The 27,243-nt window shown below is 49.4% G+C and overlaps 1 protein-coding gene across 1 annotated transcript; it reads right to left on the bottom strand.

Annotated features, from left to right (window-relative positions):
* Positions 1-26,949, bottom strand: smyd5 (SMYD family member 5). Its single transcript, XM_080182661.1, has 13 exons — positions 26,837-26,949; positions 18,279-18,387; positions 14,746-14,885; positions 12,856-12,977; positions 9,633-9,702; positions 7,606-7,710; positions 6,089-6,151; positions 5,831-5,901; positions 3,363-3,469; positions 3,143-3,199; positions 1,685-1,779; positions 519-589; positions 1-251 (listed from the first exon to the last, which is right to left on the bottom strand). The coding sequence occupies exons 1-13, from the start codon at positions 26,927-26,929 to the stop codon at positions 113-115; spliced, it is 1,242 nt and encodes a 413-aa protein (XP_080038787.1). The 5' UTR covers positions 26,930-26,949; the 3' UTR covers positions 1-112.
* Between the last annotated feature and the right edge of the window lie 294 nt (positions 26,950-27,243).

Raw genomic sequence — 27,243 nt, forward strand, 5'->3', positions numbered from 1 at the left:
TGTGTGGTGTGTGTGTGTGTGATAATGGACCCGAGGTGTGGTTATTGCATTGGTGAACAGAAGTGCTCCATAACAGCCTTCTTCCAGGCAAATTCTCCACTCAGTGCCTGCCTTAAACATCAGTCATCTCGTCTTCCAGTTCAGCACTCTCTGCATCAGCCTCGATCTCCTCCTCTTCCTCGGAGGTCAGGTCAGGGTCATCAGCCTGAGCCACGCACTTGGGGCAGGAGCAGATGAAAAGATAATTCTCCCTTTAAAATAACAGATTTCAGACACAATCCAGCGTTAGATACAGAGTAAAGCTCCCTCTACACTGTCCCCCCATCAAACACTCCCAGGACAGGTACAGCACAGGGTTAGATACAGAGTAAAGCTCCCTCTACACTGTTCCCATCAAACACTCCCAGGACAGATACAGCACGGGTGGTGGGTGCAGAGGTAGGAAGGGTGTGGGAGGGGAGGTAGGCAATGGGGATGTGAGGTCGCGGGTGGAGTGAGCAGAGGTGGGGGAGCAGTACCTGAGGATCTTATGGCGTGTGTGCCTGCTCCGATCTCGCTGGCAACAGTCCAGGTATGTGATGCACACCTCCTGTCAAAACACAAAACATCCGCTGCCATCAACTCCTTATCTTCCAGCCCTTCAACATCATTCCTCATCATACACCGAGGAACAGGACGAGGCCATTCTGCCCGCTCAGCCTGTTTGCATTGGAACAGGAGTCTGTTCCATTCTGCAATGAGGCCCCACTTGCATTTCACCCCAGAGATTTTGCTGCCTTCAGGTTCTTTGGCGAGATTTCCATCACTCCCAGGGGTTAAGATGAATTAGCAGTAGTAAGGAAGAAGAATCCATTACTGGACAGTGAAGAAAGTTATCTCCAATTGCAACGGCATCTTGATCAATTGGGCCAGTGGGCTGACAAATGGCAAATGGAGTTTAATTTAGACAAATGTGAGGTGATGCATTTTGGCAGATTGAAACAGGGCAGGACTTACTCAGTTAATGGTAGAGCATTGGGGAGAGTTACAGAACAAAGGGATCTAGGGATACACGTTCATAGCTCCTTGAAAGTGGAGTCGCCAGTGAACGAAGGGGTGAAGAAGGCATTCAGCATGCTTGGTTTCATTGGTCAGAACATTGAATACAGGAGTTGGAATGTCTTGTTGAAGTTGTACAAGACATTGCTGAAAAGTTTTATTATTGCTGAGCAGGTGCTGCTTGATAGCACTGTTAATGACCCCTTCCATCACTTTACTGATCGAGAGTAGGCTGATTGGGCAGTAATTAGCCAGGTTGGATTTGTGTACAGGACATGCCTGGGCAATTTTCCACCTTGTTGGGTAGACTTTGAACTTTGTTGACTTTGTAAATTTAGCAGTGATAGTGCCACACAACATGGAGATTATTCTCAATGTGAAGGCAGGACTTCATCTCCACAAGGATCATGCGGTGGTCATTCTTACTGATACTGTCATGGACAGATTCATCTGCAGCTGGCTGATTGGTAAGGACGAGGCGAAGTATGATTTTCTTCACCATCTGCTGCAGACCCAGTTTTGCGTTATATCCTCTGCATTTATCATAACACCTCTCATCTCTGTCTTATATGGGTGACCCCCAGTTACAGTGAACCGCAATGGTTCTGTATATCATTCTTACAAAGACAATGCAATCAGGCTTTACCTCTCCAACTTTGATATCTCGCAGAGCAGTCAGGTGGAGAAGGAAGTTGTTTTCTGGGAAGGAGGTTTCAGCATTGGGGTCACAGCTATGGTTACCTGCAATAGAGGAGGGTTAAAGGTTACAACCCCAGCCAAATCTAGAGTAAAGCTCCCTCTACACTGTCCCCCATCAAACACTCCCAGGACAGGTACAGCATGGGGTTAGATACAGAGTAAAGCTCCTTCTACACTGTCCCCATCAAATACTCCCAGGACAGGTACAGCATGGGGTTAGATACAGAGTAAAGCTCCCTCTACACTGTCCCCCATCAAACACTCCCAGGACAGGTACAGCATGGGGTTAGATACAGAGTAAAGCTCCTTCTACACTGTCCCCATCAAATACTCCCAGGACAGGTACAGCACGGGGTTAGATACAGAGTAAAGCTCCCTCTGCACTGTTCCCCGTCAAACACTCCCAGGACAGGTACAGCACGGGGTTAGATACAGAGTAAAGCTCCCTCTACACTGTCCCCCATCAAACACTCCCAGGACAGGTACAGCACGGGGTTAGATACAGAGTAAAGCTCCCTCTACACTGTCCCCCCATCAAACACTCCCAGGACAGGTACAGCACGGGGTTAGATACAGAGTAAAGCTCCCTCTACACTGTCCCCCCATCAAACACTCCCAGGACAGGTACAGCACGGGGTTAGATACAGAGTAAAGCTCCCTCTACACTGTCCCCCATCAAACACTCCCAGGACAGGTACAGCACGGGGTTAGAAACAGAGTAAAGCTCCCTCTACACTGTCCCCATCAAACACTCCCAGGACAGGTACAGCACGGGGTTAGAAACAGAGTAAAGCTCCCTCTACACTGTCCCCCCATCAAACACTCCCAGGACAGGTACAGCACGGGGTTAGAAACAGAGTAAAGCTCCCTCTACACTGTCCCCCCATCAAACACTCCCAGGACAGGTACAGCACGGGGTTAGATACAGAGTAAAGCTCCCTCTACACTGTCCCCATCAAACACTCCCAGGACAGGTACAGCACGGGGTTAGAAACAGAGTAAAGCTCCCTCTACACTGTCCCCCCATCAAACACTCCCAGGACAGGTACAGCACGGGGTTAGAAACAGAGTAAAGCTCCCTCTACACTGTCCCCCCATCAAACACTCCCAGGACAGGTACGGCACGGGGTTAGAAACAGAGTAAAGCTCTGTATCAAAACCTTTCACACACCTGACGAAGGAACACCATTTCCGAAAGCTCGTGGGTTTACTATCAAATAAACTGGTTGGACTTTAACCTGGTGTTGTGAGACTTCTTACTGTGTTTACCCCAGTCCAACGCCGGCATCTCCACATCATGATTCCCACCAAACACTCCCAGGACAGCATGGGGTTAGACGAAGAGTCAAAGCATAAGTAATACACTTCTATTTGTATAGTGCGAACCCAGACTCTGGTTACTTACAGCAGCTCTGCAAGGTGTACAGGCCGGATCCCTCACAGTTCAGGAATTCTCCACTCTCTGTGGAGTAAGAAAACTGACAGTCAAGGAACATCCTCCTCTCCCTCTTTCAACACTTTACTCACTCAACCAAGTTGAAAAGACACACACGTGCACGGGCATTCACACACGCGCACACCCAATAACCTAACACACACTGTACAGGAACCTAAAGGATTCCTACCTTTCTCAATGTCTTTGTACAGTTGATCAATGAAACCATCCAGCTCTTCCCTCGCCTGTGCAGGAAGTTGGAGTGCATCACAGGCATGGACCCACTGACTCAAGGAGCTGCCAAGAAATCAAACACAGCCCTTTAAGTCTGGTACTTTGGAACAGGAGGCCACTCTTGAATCTGTTCTATTCCTCGTTTGGCCCATGCTAATCTGTATCTTTACTCCATATACTGCCTCTACTCGAAACATGTTGACCCAACCAGAATCTATCAATCTCAGTTTTGATGGTTTCAATCGGTTCCCAGATTTCAAATTGCCACCGCCCTTTGTGTGAGGACGTGCTTTCTGACATCTACTCACCACCACCACCTCCACCCCCTCCCTGTCCCTGGAAGCACACGCTGGCCAGACTGGTGATTTCTCTGAGTAACCATTAGCTTTTAAACAACATGCCCACCGGGCATAGAACTCAAATCCTGAAGCTTGCACCCCACCACTCTCACACCTCTGAGTCTGAGGATTAGGGATTCGAGCCCGCAATCCTGCCTGACGCTCCCAGTGCAGTACTGAGGGAGTGCCGAACTGTCAACATTCAGGTGAGATGCTAAACAAAGGTCCTGCCCTGACCTACCAGGTCACTGTTAAAAGATCCCACTGCACTATTTTGAACAGCGAGGCAGTCCCTCCCCGTTGTCCTGGTCCAATCTCTATCCCTCAACCCACATTACTGAACAATCTTAGGGGATTTGTCCATTATCACACTGTGCTCTGTGGGAACTTGCTGCATAACAGTGCCTGCACTCCAGAAAACATCTCAATGGCCAATGACTGATTTTTATTCCTAACACGGTAAGGCCATAAAACACAGGCCATCGAATCTGCTCCGCCACTCAATCATGGTTGATATGATTCTCTCCCCCATTCCTACCTTCTCCCCATAATCCCTGATCCCCTTATCACTCAGGAACCTACCATTTCTATCTTAAAGACACTGGTCTCACAGACTTCTGCAGCAAAGAGTTCCACACATTCACCGCTCTCTGGCTGAAGAAATTCCTCCTCATCCCAGTTTTAAAGGAGCGTCCCTTCACTCTGAGGTTGTGCCCACTGCTCCTAGTCTCTCCCACTAATGGAAACATCCTCTCCAAGTCCACTCTGTCTAGGCCTCTCAGTATTCTGTAAGTTTCAATTAGATCCTCCCTCATCCTTCTAAACTCCATCGAGTTATAGCCCCAGACTCCTCAACTTCATATAACAAACTCTTCGTTCCTGAGATCGTTCTTGTGAACCTCCTCTAGACCTCCTCCAAGGCCAGCACATCCTTCCTCCGGCATGGGGCCCCAAAACTGCTCACAATACTCCAAATGGAGTCTGACCAGAGTTTGAAACAGCACTATTCAGTTACAGGATGTGTGCACCCCTCGCTGCAGCAGCATTTATTGCCTCATCCCTACTTCCCCTAAGGAACGGGAAATTGAGGGTCAGCAGCTAAAACCATGCAGCAAGCTGCAAACTATCTTAAAAATTCATTTGTGGGACATGGGCGTCGCCGGCTGGCCAGCATTTATTGCCCATCCTTGGATGCCCTTGGAGGGCAGTTGAGAGTCAACCACATTGCTGTGACTCTGGAGTCACACATAGGCCAGACCAGGTAAGGACGGCAGATTTCCTTCCCTAAAGGACATTAGTGAACCAGATGGGTTTTTCTGACAATTAAGAATGGTTTCATGGTCATCAGCAGATTCTTAATTCCAGATGTATTTTATTGAATTCAAATTCCACCATCTGCCATGGTGGGATTCAAACCCGGGTCCCCAGAACATTAGCTAAGCTTTTGGATTAATAGTCGATAATACCAGGAGGCCATCTCCTCCCCAGTGACTGAGTGAAGCTGGGAGATGATTCAGGACTAGATCTGTCAGAGCCTAATTTCCAGTCCCAGGGCACTGCTGAATGTATGAGTGTGTCAGCCAAGGGCAGGATTGAGCTCAGCAGTGATGCCACCGCAGTCAAATAGCCGGACAAGAGTTACGACATGGGTCCAATGGCTGCACTGGCTGAGGAAAAGACTAGCTGTGTCCATGGAACATGAACAACAGCAAAGAATGGAGATATTCAGGGAAAGGTAGGGAAGTCTAAAACTAGAGGGCATAGATTTAAGGTGAGAGGGGAGAGATACAAAAGTGTCCAGAGGGGCAATATTTTCACACAGAGGGTGTGAATGTCTGGAACAAACTGCCAGAGGTGGGTACAATTTTATCTGTTAAAAAGCATTTAGACAGTTATATGGGTAAGATGGGTATAGAGGGATATGGGGCAAATGTGGGCAATTGGGACTAACTCAGTGATTTAAAAGAAAGAGGCAGCGTGGACAAGTTGGGCCTAAGGGCCTGTTTCCATGCTGTAGACCTCTATGACTCTATGATTGTACTGGCGACAGCACAGTCATGCCCAGTCCAACTGGGAGACAACCCACCTGGTCCCAATGCCTTGTCCATTGGTTCCGACCAAAGCGAAGAGTGAGCGAAATCCCTCTGGAGTAAACCACTGTGAATGCAAGAGGGAAAAGGGAGAGAGACAGAACAAGGGAGAGAGAGGTTAACTTACTGCGTTAAGCTGGTTGGTCACTAAATTTACCCGGTTAGTTTGCCGGGTTAACCCGTTGTTGTCGCTAATCTCCTCCAATTACGTTACCATGGTAAAGCACTTCAGTTGCTAGGCCATGCCCGCTTACCCGATTGAGGCTTTCCTCGTACAGAGCTTTGGTGAAGAGCTGCCGTAACGTTTCCAACTGACCCTGGAAGACAGTAGGAGAGATATGAAGCAGCCAGAAAGACATGGCAGGATCCGACAGAAAGCAGCAGGGGAAGGAGGTGGCCACAACTCCATTTACTCACCTTGGTTCTGTCTACTTTACATAGAAACACTGAAAGTAGGAGCAGGAAGAGGCCATTCGGCTCTTCGTGTCTGCTCTGCCATTCATGATGATCATGGCTGATCTTCTATCCCAACACCACACTCCCGCATCTCTCCCTTCCCTCTCACCAACCACCCCCACCACCAATACCCCTTGACATTAGAAAGAGGTTAGAAATCGATTTCCTTGGTTGAATATTTTCACGATTTGGCTTCCACAGCTTTCTGTGGTAGAGAACTTCACAGGTTCACCACCCTCTGAGTAAAGACGTTTCTTTTCATCTCAGTCCTAAATGGCCTCCTCCATATCCTGAGCCTGGGAACGCTCGTTCTAGACCTTCCAGCCAGAGGGAATAACATCCCTGCATTCAGTTTGTCCAGCCCTGTCAGACTTTTACATGTTTCAGTGAGATCCCTTCTCAATCCCAGTGAATACAACCCAGTCAACCCAAACTCTCCTCATACGTCAACCCTGTTGTATCAGGAATCAGTCTGATGAACCTTTGCTCCCTCTAGGCAAATAGATTGGTTTCTAGATAAGGAATTCAAATTGCACACAACACTCCAGGTGTGGTCTCACCAAGGCTCTTTATAATCGCAGTGAGACATTCCTGCTACTGTACCCAAGTCCTCTCGCAATAAAGGCCCACATTCCATTTGCCTTCATAACTGTTAGCTGTATCCTGCATACTTGCTTTCAGTGACTGGTGTACAAGGAAACCCAGGACCCCTTGAATGTCAATATTTCCAACCCATCGCAATTTAGTAAGTTGGTCCGGCAATCAATGATGCTGCGCTTGAATAAATGTAGGGATTTAACCCACACCCTGGGAATGGACCTTGTCAGTAGGGGCGTTTGGTATCTTGTCAGTTGGGGCATTCAGTGACACCCCCCCCCCCACCCGGTGTCAGTGAGGGTATTTGGGGACAGTCTCCAGTGTCAGTGGGGGTACTTGGTGACCCCCCCAGTGTCAGTGGGGGTACTTGGTGACCCCCCCGTGTCAGTGGGGGTACTTGGTGACCCCCCCCGTGTCAGTGGGGGTACTTGGCGACCCCCCCCGTGTCAGTGGGGGTACTTGGCGACCCCCCCGTGTCAGTGGGGGTACTTGGTGACCCCCCCCCGTGTCAGTGGGGGTACTTGGTGACCCCCCCCCGTGTCAGTGGGGGTACTTGGTGACCCCCCCCCGTGTCAGTGGGGGTACTTGGTGACCCCCCCCCCCCCCCCCCCCCCGTGTCAGTGGAGGTATTTGGTGACGGTGCTGTTATTGACGTTGTTGGCCGGTTTTGGTTTCTCTGACCTCGGTGATAGGGAGAGTGAGGGCCGGGCACTCGTACCTGGAATTTATCTCCAATCAGTTTGTGAACGATCTCCTCCTCCTCATTGGCTGTCCGGCTGCAGAACTGGGAGAAGAGCTTCATCCAGCGACCCTTGTCTTTAGCCTTTGGATAGAAAAAGAAGCAGAAATGCGCAAGTTTCAACTCAAACTCTGGCATTGATAGCACAGTGCCAACTGTCAGGCCCAGCTGGCATGAGAAACCCGCTCCTACATCTGAAAATCATAAAAAGATGGCATAGAAATGGAGAGAAAGGATCGTTTCTCATAGAGCAAGACAGCACCAACATCAAAAGGATGGAAATTCCTAACTGAATAAAGACCAGGTTCTCCCGAGTTCCCCTCGTACACTCTTGGTAGTCACACGATAATATTTCTGAAGAGACAAGTTGCTGAAGTTTTTCCTCTTACACTCATCAGGACAAACTCAAGGATACCAAATTTCAAACAACCACAAAAATTTATATTCCCGAAGAAATGGGTGCTGATTGGTTGGCATGGAAACTCTGATTGGCCAAGGCGTTGTCATGGAGAAAGCATCAGGGATCTATCGGCTCCCCAAGCTCTCTGTAATTAAAACAAAATGCTATTCATTGCTTTCTCCATTGTATACCCTTATCTACTGGAACACAAATTGTTATGATTGTTTGAAATTTGGCAGCTACGACTCTCACCAACTTTTACAGATGCACCATAGAAAGCATTCTTTCTGGTTGTATCACAGCTTGGTATGGGCTCCTGCTCTGCCCAAAACTGCAAGGGTCATGAACAAAGTCCAGTCTATCACACACACCAGCCTCCAATCCACTGACTCTGTCTATGTTTCCCGCTGCCTCAGCAAAGCAGCCAGCATAATTAAGGACCCCACACACCCCGGACATTCTCTCATCCACCTTCTTCCACTGGGAAAAAGATACAGGAGTCTGAGGTCACGTACCAACCGACTCAAGAACAGCTTCTTCCCTGCTGCTGTCAGACTTTTGAATGGACCTACCTCGCATTAAGTTGATCTTTCTCTACACCCTAGCTATGACCATAACACTATATTCTGCACTCTTTCATTTCCTTCTCTATGAATGGTATGCTTTGTCTGTAATAGTGTGCAAGAAACAATACTTTTTACTTTATGTTCATACATGTGACAATAATAAATCAAATGAAAAGATTAGGACTTCTTACATTTATTCTGATGAGTGCAAGATGACAAGCACAATGCAAATCTGAGCTACCAAGAGATTTTATAAGGGAGGTCCTGGTTAATCACAGGAATCAATCTCTATCAATGACCTGAACATGAGGTGGAGGAAGCCCCCATTGTGGAGAGTTTTAGAAACCTCAGTCTAAAGTTACCCAACCCTCCCAAGCAGGAGCTCTCTACACACCGCACGGCTCAAATACTGTGGCCCAAAATGTTACATGCAACAGGAAATCTGTCCAATTCCCGTTTGATTGAATACGATCTATTTCCACCATCTCCTATAGCCCCTATTCCGCACGTTCACAGAATGAATTCTTACAGTCACAGGTGTTATATGAGAAAACGCGGCAAAGTTGAATCAAGGCATTTCTGATCCAGTCAAGCTTGTTTTTGATGTTAGCTGATAATTAAATATTGTTAAAGGGTCACAGGGAGAACGCCCCTGCCCCACTTTGAAGGGATCTGTCACAGGTGGGGCCTCCGGTTAACTTCTCATCTGAAAGATGGCGCCAGCGGCAGTGTAGCACTCGTTCAGTGCGGCAAGTGGGAACATCAGCCTGGGTTAAACACTCAATCCTCTGGAGCAGGGCTTGAATCTGCTGACACAAGAGGCGAGTGTTCTACTCACTGCGGCACGGTGGAATGATTTTGTTTTACATCGAAGGGGCTATATAAATACAGATTCCTTCTGTAGCGGAGGCCAGCTAATTTAGTACAGAAATAGAATAACCAAACTGACTCTCGTTGACGCCATTTTCTGTCTATTGTTAGGCAAAGAAAACCCATCATCCATCAGCTTAGATACAGATAATCTGGGAATCGCTATTTACCTGTTTCACCATGGCAACCATCCTAGCCATTAGCATAATGCTGGCTGTTTCCGGAGGGTAATGCATGTTCCTGTAACAAAAAGATTTTTTTTTTAAGCACTCATATGTCCCATAGCACTGCATACGGAATGGAGAAGCGGTGGCCTAGTGGTATTATCACTGGACTAGTAATCTAGGGTAATTCTCCGGGGGAACCCGGGTTCGAATCCCACCACGGCAGATGGTGAAATGTGAATTTAATAAATACCTGGAATTAGAATTTGCTGCTGCTGAAAAACCCACGAGGTTCACTAATGTCCTTCAGGGAAGGAAATCTGCCATCCTTACCCGGTCTGGCCTACGTGTGACTCCAGAACCACAGCAATGTGGCTGACTGTCAAATGCCCTCAGAAATGGCCGAGCAAGCCACTCAGTGCAAGGATAACTAGGGCTGGGCAATAAATGCTGGCCAGCCGGCGATGACCACACATGAATGAATAAAATAAATCTTTCAAAAAAAAGCAGGGTTAGAGAATGAAGGCTAATTGACTAGTGTGTGAAAACACGATTCATTCGAAAATCATATATTTTTATAAACTTATTCCTACATGCACATTTATCATGTAAATCTGTGTTTGTCAAACTTTTTCCCCTAGACGCACTTCAACCAACTGGTAGACCTTTGCGACCCACGCCACCTTCACCCTGCTTTACTGTGACAGGTGAGCTTGCGTGGTCTTCACAATCTCACTCTACTCAGGCTCACAGGCTGAGAGGGCAAGGCGCACGCAGGTTCAAAGTTCAAAATACGGTGGCACAGAGGTCAGCGCTGCTGCCTCACGGGGACCCGGGTTCAATTCCGGCCTCGGGTCACTGTCTGTGTAGAGCCTGCACGTTCTCCACATGTCAGCGGGGGTTTCCTCCGACTGCTCCAGCTTCCTCCCACAGTCCAAAGACACGCTGGTTAGGTGGATTGCCCCTCAGTGTATCCGAATTGGTGCCGGAGTGTGACAACTGGGTGATTTTCACAGTAACTTCATTGCGGTGTGAAAGTAAGCCCATTTGCGACACTAATAAATAAACTTAAATATCTAAAGTGAGCTAGCAAGGTTGCACAATTTGTAAGGTTCACAGTGCAGCTTTAATCCAGTGCAGCTGCATTGAGAACTCCTGCACTAACTTTAAACAAGAAGATGTACTTCTAAATTCTCAGCAATATCACTAATTCGGCGAGCCACTTAGTGTGACACATTTCAGATTTTCAGCTGACCTTTCACCTCAGACAGTGTGAGCCATGTCTAACGCTGTGGGGAGAATTCCTCTCTCCAACAGTGTGGGCATTTTCTCTGCAGCTCCGTGGTAAGTTACCATGCAAGAGGCCAAACGTGCTTTATCATTCAATGCTAAACTTCTGCTAAGAACTTGAGCTGCTGATTTCAGTTGTTGCTGCATCCTTTGAAAAAAATCTAAAGGTTTGTTCTACAGGTCGTCATGTTTAGTCTTCAGAAGTCTTTGCAGTTTTAAACTCTCATCCGCCAGTATTTCCCCACACAAATGGGCTTTTTGCATTTTGTGTTGGTGCAATTAACAAAACCATACCGCAAGAATCCACCTTTACGCTGCTTTCTTCACCAATTTTTACAGGTGCACCATGGAAAGCATTCTTTCTGGTTGTATCACAGCTTGGTATGGGCTCCTGCTCTGCTCAAGACCGCAAAGGGTTGTGAATGAAGCCCAGTCCATCACTCAAACCAGCCTCCCATCCATTGACTCTGTCTACACTTCCTGCTGTCTCGGAAAAGCAACCAGCATAATTAAGGATGCCACGCAGCCCAAACATGCTCTCATCCACCTTCTTCCATCAGGAAAAAGATACAAAAGTCTGAGATCACGTACCAATCGACTCAAGAACAGCTTCTTCCCTGCTGCTATCAGACTTTTGAATGGACCTACCTCGCACTAACTTGATCTTTCTCTACAACCTAGCTATGATTGTGACACTATAGTCTACACTCTCTCCTCTCCTTCTCTATGAACAGTATGCTTTGTCTGCAAAGCGTGCAAGAAACAATATTTTTGACTATATACCAATACATGTGACAATAATAAATCAAATCAAAGAGTGATGTGGAGTGGGAGAAGCGGAGGTCCAAGTGTGTAAATACTTGCTGTAAATAAAGGTTTTGAGAAACTAGACTTGAGCAGCATAATTTAGGAGATTAGGCAACCCGCAAACCCCCGTCTGGACCACACAATAAAACAAACCTTTAAGGACAATATACGACCATCTGTTTTTGCTGCTGCACTTTCTCATGAGAGATGATGTTATTGCAAGGTGACAAACTCAACAATACCTCACACAGATGTCCTTTAAAAGTGAATTCAATGCATGTGGGCACCACTGGCAAAGGAAGCATCCCTAACTGGGAGGTCATTTCAGAGGGCAGTTAGGAGTCATACACATTGCTGTGCATCTGGAGTCACACATAGGCCAGACCGGGTAAGGATGGGAAATACCTTCACCGTGGTAAATCCCCGCTTAATAATGTAGTTACGTTCCGGAAAAGTGCAACTTTAATGAATCAGATTTTCCCGTTACAACCAATACTGTCATTACATTCTGTAACTAGTTACATTCTGTACAGAGTGTCAGGGGGAGTAGTTAGGGTAAATACATGGGGTTATGGCATAGGTGGGATTGTGGTCAGTGCAGACTTGATGGGCCTAATGACCACTTTCTGCACTGTAGGGATTCTACGATTCTGAATACATTGAAAGGTTATACCCTGCACAGTAAACCCTGCATCTTTCTAAACTCAGGGACTCAGCACTGGAATGTAACAATCAATGAACTAAAATAGATTTTAAAATATAAAAGCAACGTGTTTACGCTTTCTACTCACCTTGCTCACCAATCGTCCCTCTCGCTGCTGCATCTCTCCCCCCCTCTCGGACTTCCCCACCTTCACCCACGCCGACTCGTAGTCCCGTTCGTACACTGACCCTCCCACATGCTGACGCATTCTCTTTCTCACAGACCCACCCCCCCTCCACCAACAGACTGACTCAGTTGGTCGCTGCCTCTCCACTAGCCCACCCTCCCCCGCTAGTGGACTCCCCCGTTCCCCAATCCCTGAGCCCTACCCACACGCAGACTCGCTGAGCCTCCCGCTCGCTGACGAACAGCGAGAGTCCCTGTCTCTGTGATTTCAAATTGACGTTCTCTGGGTTATTAGATACTCACCGCCATCCTTCCTGCAGCTTGTTCAGGGGGTGCTGAGGGTCTTCTTTCGAGGGTCCAAGGCACAGAACCTGGTGGTGCTGCTTCAGTGCAGCCTGTCGGCACTCAACACTACAGTACAACTCCTAAAGGGAAAAGATACTGCCGGTTAGAGTCCGCACTGCCTTATAGAATCCTACAGTGTAGCAGGAGGCCATTCGGCCCATCGAATCTGCACTGACCACAATCCCACCCAGACCCCATCCCCATGCATTTACTGTAGCTAGTTCCCCCAACACTAAGGGACAATTTAGCCTGGCCGATCCATCTAACACGCACATCTTTGGACAATGGGAGGAAACTGCAGCATCCGGAGGAAACCCATGCAGACACGGGGAGAATGTGCAAACTCCGCACAGACAGTGACCCAAGCCAGGAATTGAACCCGGTCCCTGGGGCTGTGAGGCAGCAGTGCTAACCACTGTGCTACCGCTTGCTCACCATCTCTCCCACTGTTAAAACATACAAAACGTACAAACAAGGATTAGTCCTCAAGCCTGCTCTGCCACTCAGTAAGATCATGACTGATCTGATTGTAAATTCAACCCCACATTCCTGCCTTTCCCATAACCTTTCACCCTCAGCTTGGCAATCAGGATTCTATCTCGCTCTGCCTTAAAAATATTCAGAGACTCAGCTTCCATTGCCTTTTGAGGGAGAGAGATCCAGCGACTCACCACCCTCTGAAAGAAAACATTTCTCCACATCCCTGTCTTCAATGGAAAATTCTTATTTTTAAACAGTGACCCCTGGTTCTAGTCTCTCCCAAGAGGGGAAACATTCCTTCAGCATTCCCCACGTCTAGCTCCCCCCCGCAAGATTTTATACATTTCAGAAAGATCACCTCTCATTCTCCTAAACTCAACAGATACAGGACGGCCTGTCCAACCTTTACCATATTCTGAGGATCAGTCCAATTTCTTAATGCGATTATAACCTTTCTCCAGTAAGGAGATAAAATTTGTACTGTAAATGTGGTCCCACTAAGGCCCTGTACAATTGTAGAGAAACATCACTAAATTTATACTTCATTGCTGTTGGAGACAGCATGGTGGCACAGTGGTTAGCACTGCTGCCTCACAGCACCAGGGACCCCGGGTTCAATTCCTGGATTGGGTCACTGTCTGCACATTCCCCCGTGTCTGTGTGGGTTTCCTCCAGATGCTCCAGTTTCCTCCCACAGTCTGAAAGATGTGCTGGTTAGGTGCATTGGCCATGCTAAATTCTCCCTCAGTGTACCCGAACAGGCACCGGAGTGTGGCGACTAGGGGGATTTTCTCAGTAACTTCATTGCAGTGTAGATGCAAGCCCACTTGTGACTCTAATAAATAAACTTTAAAACCTCGCAATAAACACCAACATTCCATTTGCCTCCGAATCACTTGCAGCACTAGCAGACTAACCTTTGGCAATTTGTGTACCAGGGTACCCAAATCCCCCTACACTGTGAAACGTACTGCTTTCTGATCACCTTCATCTACTGTTAGAGGCTCCGGAGCAGTGTGGACCCTCCAACAGTGGGAGACGTAGTGTCAGAGCAGTGTGGACCCTCTAACAGTAGGAGAATGTGCTGTTGGAGCAGTGTGGACCCTCTAGCAGAGAGAGTAGTAGTGTTGGAGCAGAGTGGAGCTTCTAACCTTCTCATTGTTAGAGGGTCCACACTGCTCCAACAGCACATTCTCCCCATTGCTCATTTTGACACTGCCTTTCCCTGGTACAAGTTCTGCCCTCCCAGTCGCTGTGCCAGACCCTCGTCCCCGCCCTCCCTCCATGCCACACTCCTGTGGAACATATTACTGCACTCTGGAAGGGCCAAAGGCAGACTCTCTTGCACTCGGGCGTCTGGTCCATTACCTGGCAGGCAGGACAGAAATCCAGGAGCTCCTTTCGGACGCTGCACAGCTCTGGGTGTGGAAGAATCAGGTTGGGGTTTCCCGACAATCTGCGACTGTTCTCCTCGGCCGTTTCCAGAGACCTCATACAGTAATCACAGGCTGGAAAGACACTCAACAAAATGAGAACACTCTGTTCACTGCAATACTCCCTCTACACTGTCCCCTGTCCCCATCAAACACACCCAGGACAGGTACAGCACGGGGTTAGATATAGAGTAAAGTTCCCTCTACACTGTCCCCATCAAACACTCCCAGAACAGGTACAGCACAGGGTTAGATATAGAGTAAAGCTCCCTCTACACTGTCCCCCATCAAACACTCCCAGAACAGGTACAGCACAGGGTTAGATACAGAGTAAAGCTCCCTCTACACTGTCCCCCATCAAACACTCCCAGAACAGGTACAGCACGGGGTTAGATACAGAGTAAAGCTCCCTCTACACCATCCCCATCAAACACTCCCAGGACAGGTACAGCACGGGGCTAGATACAGAGTAAAGCTCCCTCTACACTGTCCCCATCAAACACTCCCAGGACAGGTACAGCACGGGGTTAGATACAGAGTAAAGCTCCCTCTACACTGTCCCCCATCAAACACTCCCAGGACAGGTACAGCACGGGGTTAGATACAGAGTAAAGCTCCCTCTACACTGTCCCCCATCAAACACTCCCAGGACAGGTACAGCATGGGGTTAGATACAGAGTAAAGCTCCCTCTACACTGTCCCCCATCAAACACTCCCAGGACAGGTACAGCACGGGGTTAGATACAGAGTAAAGCTCCCTCTACACTGTCCCCCATCAAACACTCCCAGGACAGGTACAGCACAGGGTTAGATACAGAGTAAAGCTCCCTCTACACTGTCCCCCATCAAACACTCCCAGGACAGGTACAGCATGGGGTTAGATACAGAGTAAAGCTCCCTCTACACTGTCCCCCATCAAACACTCCCAGGACAGGTGCAGCACGGATAGACTGGGACTTTCTTCTCTGGAACATCGGAGGCTGAGGGGTGATCTTACAGAGGTCTATAAAATAATGAAGGCACAGACCAGCTAGATAGTCAATATCTTTACCCAAGAGCAGGGGAGTCTAAAACTAGAGGGCATAGGTTTAAGGTGAGAGGGGGAGAGATACAGAAGTGTCCACAGGGGCAATTTTTTCACACAAAGGGTGGTGAGTGTCTGGAACAAGCTGCCAGAGTTAATATCAGTTAAAAGGTTACAATGTTGTCTTTTAAAAGGCATTTAGATAGTTGCATGGATAAGATGGGTATAGAGGGATATGGGCCAAATGTGGGCAATTGGGATTAGCTTAAGGGTTTAAAAAAAAAGTGGCATGGACAAGTTGGGCCATGCTGTAAACATCTATGACTCTACACTGTTCCCATCAAACACTCCCAGGACAGGTACAGCACGGGGTTAGATACAGAGTAAAGCTCCCTCTACACTGTCCCCATCAAATAAGTAGGTTGGACTAAAACCTGGTGTTGTCAGACTTTTTACCCCATCAAACACTCCCAGGACAGGTACAGCACAGGGTTAGATACAGAGTAAAGCTCCCTCTACACTGTCCCCCATCAAACACTCCCAGGACAGGTACAGCACGGGGTTAGATACAGAGTAAAGCTCCCTCTACACTGTCCCCATCAAACACTCCCAGGACAGGTACAGCACGGGGTTAGATACAGAGTAAAGCTCCCTCTACACTGTCCCCATCAAACACTCCCAGGACAGGTACAGCACGGGGTTAGATACAGAGTAAAGCTCCCTCTACACTGTCCCCATCAAACACTCCCAGGACAGGTACAGCACAGGGTTAGATACAGAGTAAAGCTCCCTCTACACTGTCCCCCATCAAACACTCCCAGGACAGGTACAGCACAGGGTTAGATACAGTGTTTATTTCTGTTTACTATCCAGTGAAGCTTCTGAAAGGTAGAGCACTGTTGTGACTCCAACACTGAAGACAGCAATCAGGTTTCTTGCTTGAGCTGCGCAGGTGCAGTGAGAGTGCGATCGAAGGTGACGGGGTAAGGTATAATGGTCGTCTATTTGATAGTCTCCTAATTTTGAGGGCCAGGGAAGTGACCTGAGGCCTGAATTCAGAACCCACATGAAGTAAATGTGGAATTGAAAGCTAGCCTCGGTGTTGGTGACCATCAAACTCCCAGTCTGGTTCATTAATCTGCTGTGCTTGCCCTGTCTGGCCTACAGGTGACTCAAGATCCATAGTAATGTGGTTGACTCTTAAACTGCTCCATGAACTGGCCCAGCAAGCCACTCAGTTAAGGTGACTCGTCACCATGTCCTCTACAAAGGAAATGCGCGATGGGCAATAAATGCTGACCTGATATTCTTGAGAAGGAACTGAGAAAAGCAGTGAGAAATGTGGCAATATATTGACCCCCTACTCCGCTTGTCTTGATGTTGAGGATCCTTGAACAGCAGCTGGAGGGATCGTACAAATTGTTTTTAAGTTTATTTATTAGTCTCACAAATAGGCTTACATTAACATTGCAATGAAGTTACTGTGAAAATCCCCGAGTCGCCACACTCTGGTGCCTGTTTGAGGGAGAATTTAGCATGGCCAATCCACCAAACCAGCTTGCCTTTCAGACTGTGGGAGAAAACTGGAGCACCCAGAGGAAACCCATGCAGACACGGGGAGAATGTGCAGATTCCGCACAGACAGTGACCCGAGCCGGGAATCGAACCCGAGTCCTTGGCGCTGTGAGGCAGCAGTGCGAACCACCGTGCTACTCCTATACAAGTACCTGCGATGGATTCCCTCTCTTGGTGCAGGTCAGCTGGGTTTTTATGACAGTGTGGTGGCTTTTTAATGGATAGCCCAAAAATTCCCAGCATTAAATTCCTGGGCTTGGGCTTCAGTGGTGGGATAAAGAACAAAGAACAGCACAGCACAGGAAACAGGCCCTTCGGCCAACAAGCCCGCGCCGCCCATTTCAGTGAGCACCTCATTCCAATCCTCCTTCCACCTATGACTTTTGCCTACGCCTCTTGGACTCCACAATAAAGGTGTGCAAATTTAGAGGGATGTGAACTCGGCATCCCCAGGTTACAGTCTCGGGAGAAGACGGGGGAAACCTCTTGGCCAGCTACCCCAGCTCAGTGAGATGTCGATGGTCTTGGATGAAGAAATGCTGGGGAAGCTTATGTGGAACATAAACACTGGCATGGGCCCGCTGGGCTGAGTGGCCTACTTTAGTATTGAGAATATTATGCAAATTATATGCAATCACATGGAAAGTCTATGCAAATACATGTAAATTTTATATAAATTTATGTAAATCCTATACAAATGTGTGCAACCTCTATGTAAATGTATGTAAATTCTATATAATTCAAATGCAATTTGAGCACACTGCCACATGGTTCTGTGCATTGGCCCAACCAGACAGGGGGGGGGGGAGGAGAATGGTACCTTGAGGTGTGAATTAGGGAGTGGTGCCCGGCAATGCTCCAAACCTTACCTTTGTACTTGTACAAGGCATTCCAGAGGAACTGCGCTGACACAATGGGCTGCTCCACAAAGATAGTCTCCCCTTTCCTTATATCCTTACTGGCAAAGAGTCCTTTCCCCTTGGAAACAAGGAAAAGCAAAACTGGATCAGTCTTGGAGAAAAGCAAGAGGCAGCAGGTCTGGTTCGGAAACAGCAAAGGAGGTGGATTCACAACCAGAGACAGCACAAGAGGAGGATGTTTATCACCGTCTTGTGAAGCTTTGACATAGGGTCATCTGGACTCGAAACGTCAGCTCTTTTCTCTCCTTACAGGTGCTGCCTGACCTGCTGAGATTTTTCCAGCATTTTCTCTTTTGGTTTCAAATTCCAGCGTCCGCAGTAATTTGCTTTTATCCCATTGACCCTGCGCAGCGTACAGCCTTTTCCAATTGCAATCTGCCTCACATCTTCTTATATTTCATGTGTACTGTGTATATATTTCCCATACTTAAAAAATATGGCTCATCGACCTTGCTGTGTTATTTCCACCCATTCCACACATCCCTCAATTCCTTGAGAGAACAAAACTTCCAGCCTTAAATCTATTCAACAATCGCGCAACCACAACTACAGAAAATGCTGGAAAATCTCAGCACATCTGACAGCATCTGTGGGGAAAGAATAGAACCAACATTGAGTCTAGCTGACCTTGGGGGTGACATGGTGGCACAGTGGTTAGCACTGCTGCTTCACAGCACCAAAGACACAGGCTCAATTCCGGCCTCAGGTCACTGTTTATGTGGAATTCACATTTTCTGCATGGGTTTCCTCCGGGTACTCTAGTTTCCTCCCACAGTTCGACGATATGTGGGTTAGGTTGATTGGCCATGCTAAATTGACCCTAGTGTCAGGGGATTAGCAGGGTAAATATGTGACGTTATGGAGATAGGACCTGGGTGGGATTGTAGTCAGTGCAGACTCGATGGGCTGAATAGCCTCCTTCTGCACTGTAGGGATTCTATGATCCTCTGATGAAGGGTCATCTAGACATAAAACATTGGCTCTATTCTCTCCCCACAGATGCTGTCAGACCTGCTGAGATTTTCCAGAATTTTCTGTTTTTGTTTCAGATTCCAGCATCTGCAGTATTTTGCTTTTATCTGAGCATCCACAACTCTCTGGGTAGAGATTTCCAATGATTCATAAGCCTTTGAGTGAAGTAATTTCCCCTCATCTCACTCCTAAATGATCAGTCCCTTATCCTGAGACTGTGTTGCTGTGTTTTAGATTCCCCGACCAGCTGGAAACAATCTCTCAGTGTCCACCCCATCAAGATGCCTTTAGAGTAGCTAAGAGTAGTGGGCGAGAAGAGGATTGGGAGAGGTTTAAATGTCAACAAAGAGTGACAAAGAAGTTGATAAAGAAGGGTAGGATAAACTATGAAGCTGGGCTAGTGCTTAATATAAAAAAGGATAGCAAGAGTTTTTATAAATACATAAAAAGGAAGAGGCTGGCTAGGGTGAACGTTGGACCCTTAGAGGATGAGAGGGGGGACCTAGTGGTGGGGGATGGCTGAGGCCCTGAATAACTTTTTTGTTTCTGTCTTCACGGAGGAGGACGTGAATAATTTGCCGGCTGTTAGCGATGGAAAGATGGTAGGAGTGGAGGGTCTTAATGACATTATTGTTACTAGAGAGGCGGTGCTCGACAGATTGGAGGGACTGATTGTGGACAAGTCCCCAGGACCGGATGGAATGCATCCGAGGGTTCTGAAAGAAATGGCGGAGCTGATAGTGGATGCTTTGGTGATTATTTTCCAAACGTCGCTGGATTCCGGGGAAGTGCCGGAAGATTGGAAAACGGCTAATGTTACGCCGTTGTTTAAGAAGGGTGGCAGGCAAAAGGCAGGGAATTATAGGCCGGTTAGTTTAACGTCTGTTGTAGGAAAAATGTTAGAATCCGTGATGAAGGAGAAAATAGTGAGGCATCTGAGGAGAATTGTTTGGTAGAGCAGATGCAGCACGGTTTCGTTAAGGGGAAGTCGTGTCTGACAAATTTATTGGAGTTCTATGAGGATGTGTCTAGGGCGGTGGATAGAGGAGAGCCGGTGGATGTGGTGTTTCTTGATTTTCAGAAGGCGTTTGACAAGGTGCCTCACAAGAGGTTATTACAGAAGGTCAGGGGGCATGGAGTTGGGGGTAGGGTGTTAGCGTGGATAGAGGATTGGCTGTCAAATAGGAGGCAGAGAGTGGGGGTCAATGGGTGCTATTCGGATTGGAGGTTGGTGACTAGTGGAGTGCCCCAGGGGTCGGTGCTGGGGCCTCAGCTATTCACCATTTATATAGATGATCTGGAGGAGGGAACCGAGTGTATGGTGTCGAAATTTGCTGATGACACCAAGATTGGTGGAACGGCAAATTGTGCGGAGGGTGTGGAGAGTCTGCAGAAGGATCTAGATAGGCTGGGTGAATGGGCCAGGAACTGGCAAATGGAATTTAATGTTGGCAAATGTGAGGTTGTCCACTTTGGTAGGAATAATGGTCGGAAGGACTATTACTTACGTGGCGAAAAACTGCAGCATGCGACGGTGCAGAGGGACCTCGGGGTCCTTGTGCATGAGTCGCAAAAACCCAGCCTGCAGGTGCAGCAGGTGGTCAGGAAGGCGAATGGGATGCTGGCCTTCATAGCGAGGGGGATTGAATATAAAAGTAGGGCTTGCTGCAGCTGTATAGGGAACTGGTGAGGCCACAGCTGGAGTACTGTGTGCAGTTTTGGTCGCCACACTTACGCAAGAATATTTTGGCCTTGGAGGGAGTGCACAGGAGGTTTACTAGGCTGATTCCGGAGTTGAGGGGGTTGAGCTATGAGGAGAGGCTGAATAAACTAGGCTTGTACTCGTTAGAGTTTAGAAGAATGAGAGAAGATCTCATTGAGATGTATAAGATGATGAATGGGATGGATAGGATAGAGGTGGAGAGGCTCTTCCCGCTCAGAAAGGACAGTAGGACTAGAGGGCACAGCCTCAAGATAAAGGGGGGGCGGTTTAGAACGGAGTTGAGGAGGAACTTTTTTACTCAAAGGGTGGTGAATCTCTGGCATTCTCTGCCCTTTGAAGTGGTGGAGGCTGCCTCGCTAAATATTTTTAAGACGCGGGTTCTTGCCGTGGATAACGAAGGAGGTGAAGGAAAGTGTTAAATTAAAAGCGGAGGAATTTAGAGTAGCTAAGAGCAGTGGGCGAGAAGAGGATTGGGAGAGGTTTAAATGTCAACAAAGATTGACAAAGAAGATGATAAAGAAGGGTAGGATAAACGATGAAGCTGGGCTTGCGCTTAATATAAAAAAGGATAGCAAGAGTTTTTATAAATATATAAAAAGGAAGAGGCTGGCTAAGGTGAACGTTGGTCCCTTAGAGGACGAGAAGGGGGACTTAGTGGTAGGGGATGGGGATAAGGCTGAGGTCCTGAATAACTTTTTTGTTTCTGTCTTCATGGAGGAGGACGTGAATAATTTGCCGGGTGTTAGAGATGGAAAGGTGGTAGGACTGGAGGGTCTTAATGACATTACTGTTACTAGAGAGGCGGTGCTCGACAGACTGGAGGGGCTGATTGTGGACAAGTCCCCAGGACCGGATGGAATGCATCCGAGGGTTCTGAAAGAAATGGCGGAGGTGATAGTGGATGCCTTGGTGGTTATTTTCCAGACGTCGCTGGATTCCGGGGAAGTGCCGGAAGATTGGAAAGCGACTAATGTTACACCGTTGTTTAAGAAGGGTGCCAGGCAAAAGGTAGGGAATTATAGGCCGGTTAGTTTAACGTCTGTTGTAGGTAAAATGTTAGAATCCGTCATCAAGGAGGGAATAGCGAGGCATCTTGAGAGGAATTGCTTGATAGAGCAGACGCAGCACGGTTTCGTTAAAGGGAAGTCGTGTCTGACAAATTTACTGGAGTTCTGTGAGGATGTGTCTAGGGCGGTGGATAGAGGAGAGCCGGTGGATGTGGTCTTTCTTGATTTTCAGAAGGCGTTTGACAAGGTAGCTCACAGGAGGTTATTGCAGAAGGTCAGGGGACATGGAGTTGGGGGTAGGGTGTTAGCGTGGATAGAGGATTGGTTGTCAAATAGGAGGCAGAGAGTGGGGGTCAATGGGTGCTATTCGGATTGGCGGATGGTGACTAGTGGAGTGCCCCAGGGGTCGGTGCTGGGGCCTCAGCTATTTACCATTTATATAGATGATCTGGAGGAGGGAACCGAGTGTAGGGTGTCGAAATTTGCTGATGACACCAAGATTGGAGGAAAGGCAAATTGTGCGGAGGGTGTGGAGAGTCTACAGAAGGATCCAGATAGGCTGGGCAAATGGGCCAGGAAATGGCAAATGGAATTTAATGTTGGCAAGTGCGAGGTGGTCCACTTTGGTAGGAATAATGGTAGGAAGGATTATTACTTACGTGGCAAAAAACTGCAGCAGGCGACGGTGCAGAGGGACCTTGGGGTCCTTGTGCATGAGTCGCAAAAACCCAGCTTGCACGTGCAGCAGGTGGTCAGGAAGGCGAATGGGATGCTGGCCTTCATCACGAGGGGGATTGAATATAAAAGTAGGGAGGTCTTGCTGCGGCTGTATAGGGCATTGGTGAGGCCGCAGCTGGAGTACTGTGTGCAGTTTTGGGCGCCGTACTTACGCAAGGATATTTTGGCCTTGGAGGGAGTGCAGAGGAGGTTTACTAGGCTGATACCGGAGTTGAGGGGGTTGAGCTATGAGGAGAGGCTGAATAAATTAGGCTTGTACTCGTTAGAGTTTAGAAGAATGAGGGGAGATCTCATTGTGACGTATAAGATGATGAATGGGATGGATAGGATAGATGTGGAGAGACTCTTCCCGCTCAGAAAGGATAGTAGGACTAGGGGGCACAGCCTCAAGATAAAGGGGGGGGCGGTTTAGAACGGAGTTGAGGAGGAACTTCTTCACTCAAAGGGTGGTGAATCTCTGGAATTCTCTGCCCGTTGAAGTGGTGGAAGCTACCTCGCTAAATATTTTTAAGACGCGGGTTGATGGGTTTTTGATAAGCGAGGGGATTAAGGGTTATGGGGAGAGGGCGGGAATGTGGAGCTGAGCCAAGACAGATCAGCCATGATCTTATTGAATGGCGGGGCAGGCTCGAAGGGCTAGTTGGCCTACTCCTGCTCCTATTTCTTATGTTCTTATGCACTCCCTACAAGGCCAAAATATCCTTGCGTAAGTGCGGCGACCAAAACTGCACACAGTACTCCAGCTGCGGCCTCACCAGTGCCCTATACAGCTGCAGCAAGACCTCCCTACTTTTATATTTATTATTTCTTTTAAACTCCAGAGAATATAAGGCCACCTTATTCGGTGTATTGGTAATATCACTAGCAATCCAGAGACCAAGGCTAATACTCTGAGGCCATGGGTTCAAATCCCACCCCAGCATCTGGTGGAATTTAAATTCAGTTAATAAATCTGGAATGGGAAAAGAAAACTCTTTCTAACGAAGAGCTTCAGAAAGAGATCATGAAAACCGTTTGATTGGCATCCCATCCAATATCCACTCGCTATGCACCGTGGCAGCAGGGCATACCATCTCTATCACAGGAATACACCAAGGCCTCTTAGACAGCACCTTCCAGACTTGTGACTCTACTCCCTCGAAAGACAAGGGCAGCAGATACCTGGAAACAGCACCACCTGGAGGTTCCCCTCCAAGCCACTCACCATCCTGACTTGGAAACATAAGAACAGGGAGCCATCTGCCCCCCTCGAACCATTCAATAAGATCATCCTTCACAGTCACTGGGTAAAAATCCTGGAATTCCCTCTCTAACAGCACTGTGGGTTTACCTACAACACATGGACTGCAGCAGCCCAAGAGGGTGACTCACTATCACCTCCTCATGGACAATTAGGAACGGACAACAAATGCCAGCAATGCCCACATCCTGTGAAAGAAAATGACTCACCCCAGGCATGAATTTAGTGAACCTGTACCACACCCAACGCAAGTACACCATTCCTAAAATATGGAGATGAAAACTGTGCACAGTATTCCAGAAGTGATCTCACCAAATCCCTGTATCCCTTCAGGAGGTCTGGATAAATTTTCTACTGTTCTGGATATGTTTCTCATAGTCCAGATATATTTCCTGAATAATTTTATTTATATTTCCTGTAAATCTCTTTATTTCTCAAAGGTCTGTCCATCTCCATGCCTTCTTCTCAACCCCCACCTTCCACTCCCTCCCTCCTCAATCCTGCCCCTCACTATCCCCTCAACTCATCCTCTTCTCATCACCTCCAAACACCCCTGCCCTCCTCATCCTCAAACCCCCCTCCCTTCCGACCCTCCCCTTGAGCCCTCATCCATCCATCCACCCACCTTCCTTCTCTGTCCCCCATCAACTCTTCATCTCCTCAACCACCTTCTCAAACCCCCACCGTTCCCAACCCCTCAAACCACCTCTCCTCCTTCCTGTCTCTCCTCCCAGTGACCCACTCTCCCCTTCCTTCAACCACCTCCCCAATAGCCATCCCTCCCCCTCAAACCACCTCCCTTCTCCTCAAACCCCTTAATCCTCCCTCCCCCCCTCCTCAACCCCCCCTCCATCCCCAATCCCTCAACCCCCAATCCCCCATAACCCCAACTCCCATCCAAACCCCCTCAATCCCCTCATCCTGCCTCCTTCTCGATCCCCTCTTCTGCCTCCCCCTCAGACTCCCTACCAATCCCTCTTTACCCCCACACTCCACAAGCCTTCCAAAACCCTCAATCCTACTCCCCCTAAACCCTTCTCTGCCCCCCTTTAACCCCTCTTTCTTCCCCAAATGAACGCCCCCATCACCATCCTCCCCTTCCCCCGATCCCCCTCCCCTCCCCCTTTCCCGCTCCCCTCCCGCCACCGTCATCATCCCCCTCCCCTCCTCTCCCGCCACCGTCATCATCCCCCTCCCCTCCCGCCACCGTCATCATCCCCCTCCCCTCCCGCCACCGTCATCATCCCCCTCCTCTCCCACCACCGTCATCGTCATCCCCCTCCCCTCCCCATCATCGTCATCCCCCTCCCCATCATCGTCATCCCCCTCCCCTCCCCATCATCGTCATCTCCCTCCCCTCCCCTCCCCATCATCGTCATCCCCCTCCCCTCCCCTCCCCATCATCGTCATCCCCCTCCCCTCCCCTCCCCATCATCGTCATCCCCCTCCCTCCCCTCCCCATCATCGTCATCTCCCTCCCCTCCCCATCATCGTCATCCCCCTCCCCTCCCCTCCCCATCATCGTCATCCCCCTCCCCTCCCCATCATCGTCATCTCCCTCCCCTCCCCATCATCGTCATCCCCCTCCCCTCCCCTCCCCATCATCGTCATCCCCCTCCCCTCCCCTCCCCATCATCGTCATCCCCCTCCCCTCCCCTCCCCATCATCGTCATCCCCCTCCCCTCCCCTCCCCATCATCGTCATCCCCCTCCCCTCCCCTCCCCATCATCGTCATCCCCCTCCCCTCCCCTCCCCATCATCGTCATCCCCCTCCCCTCCCCTCCCCATCATCGTCATCCCCCTCCCCTCCCCTCCCCATCATCGTCATCTCCCTCCCCTCCCCTCCCCATCATCGTCATCCCCCTCCCCTCCCCTCCCCATCATCGTCATCCCCCTCCCCTCCCCTCCCCATCATCGTCATCTCCCTCCTCCCCATCATCGTCATCCCCCTCCCCTCCCCTCCCTCATCGTCATCCCCCTCCCCTCCCCTCCCCTCCCCTCCCCATCATCGTCATCCCCTCCCCTCCCCTCCCCCATCATTGTCATCCCCCTCCCCTCCCCTCCCCATCATCGTCATCTCCCTCCCCTCCCCATCATCGTCATCCCCCTCCCCTCCCCTCCCCATCATCGTCATCTCCCTCCCCTCCCCATCATCGTCATCCCCCTCCCCTCCCCTCCCCATCATCGTCATCTCCCTCCCCTCCCCTCCATCGTCATCCCCCTCCCCTCCCCTCCCCATCATCGTCATCCCCCTCCCCTCCCCTCCCCATCATCGTCATATCCCTCCCCTCCCCATCATCGTCATCCCCCTCCCCTCCCCTCCCCATCATCGTCATCCCCCTCCCCTCCCCTCCCCATCATCGTCATCCCCCTCCCCTCCCCATCATCGTCATCCTCCTCCCCTCCCACCACCATCATCGTCGTCATCCCCCTCCCCTCCCCTCCCCATCGTCGTCATCCCCCTCCCCCTCCCCTCCCACCACCATCATCATCATCATCATCCCCCTCCCACCACGCCTGCCTCTTCCCTCCGTCCCCCTCCCCTCCATCCCTGCCCCTTTCCTCCATCTCCCTCCCCTCCCCTCTCCATCCATCCCCCTCCCTTCCCAATCTCCCCTCAGTCCCCGTCCCCCCCGTCATCCCCCTCTCCTCTCAGTCCCCCCTCCCTCTCTCTCTCTCTCCTCCCCCCCCCCTCCCCCGGCTGTCCCCATGTCCTGACAGCTCCTCCCCAGCCTGCCGGTGAGCTGGTCCCCGGGAGCAGGGCTCCGCCGGGCGGTCACCGCTGACTCTGTCCCCCTCCGGGCCCCGGGGCCCCGCAGCCTCTCACCTTCAGGTTGCTGATGAAGCGAACCTCCACCCGGGAGGCGACGGCGGCGGCGTCCCGACAGAGCGAGAAGAGCTCGCACATGGGAGCCGCCATCTTCCTCTCCTCTCACCTCTGACCCCTGACCCCCCGCCAGGCACAGCCAATCACGGCAGCGACAGACTCAATGCCCAGGAATGGAGCAAAAAAAAACACAGCAAAATCCAATTATAATCAATAATCGAAAGAAATAATCACAATGTAACCAAAACACCATCAATAATCTGTAGAAATATTCACAATGTCATCAATATATCATCTAGACTCCACCCCTTCAGGCTCTGCCATGGTGGGCAGTGCCAGTGTGCCCGGTGGGCATTGTCACGGTGCCAGGCTGGCAGTGCCAAGGTGCCAGGCTGGCAGTGCCCAAG

This window comes from Carcharhinus amblyrhynchos, unplaced genomic scaffold (genome assembly GCF_965287045.1).
Source record: "Carcharhinus amblyrhynchos unplaced genomic scaffold, sCarAmb.v2.hapA scaffold_77, whole genome shotgun sequence".
NCBI lineage: Eukaryota > Metazoa > Chordata > Chondrichthyes > Carcharhiniformes > Carcharhinidae > Carcharhinus > Carcharhinus amblyrhynchos.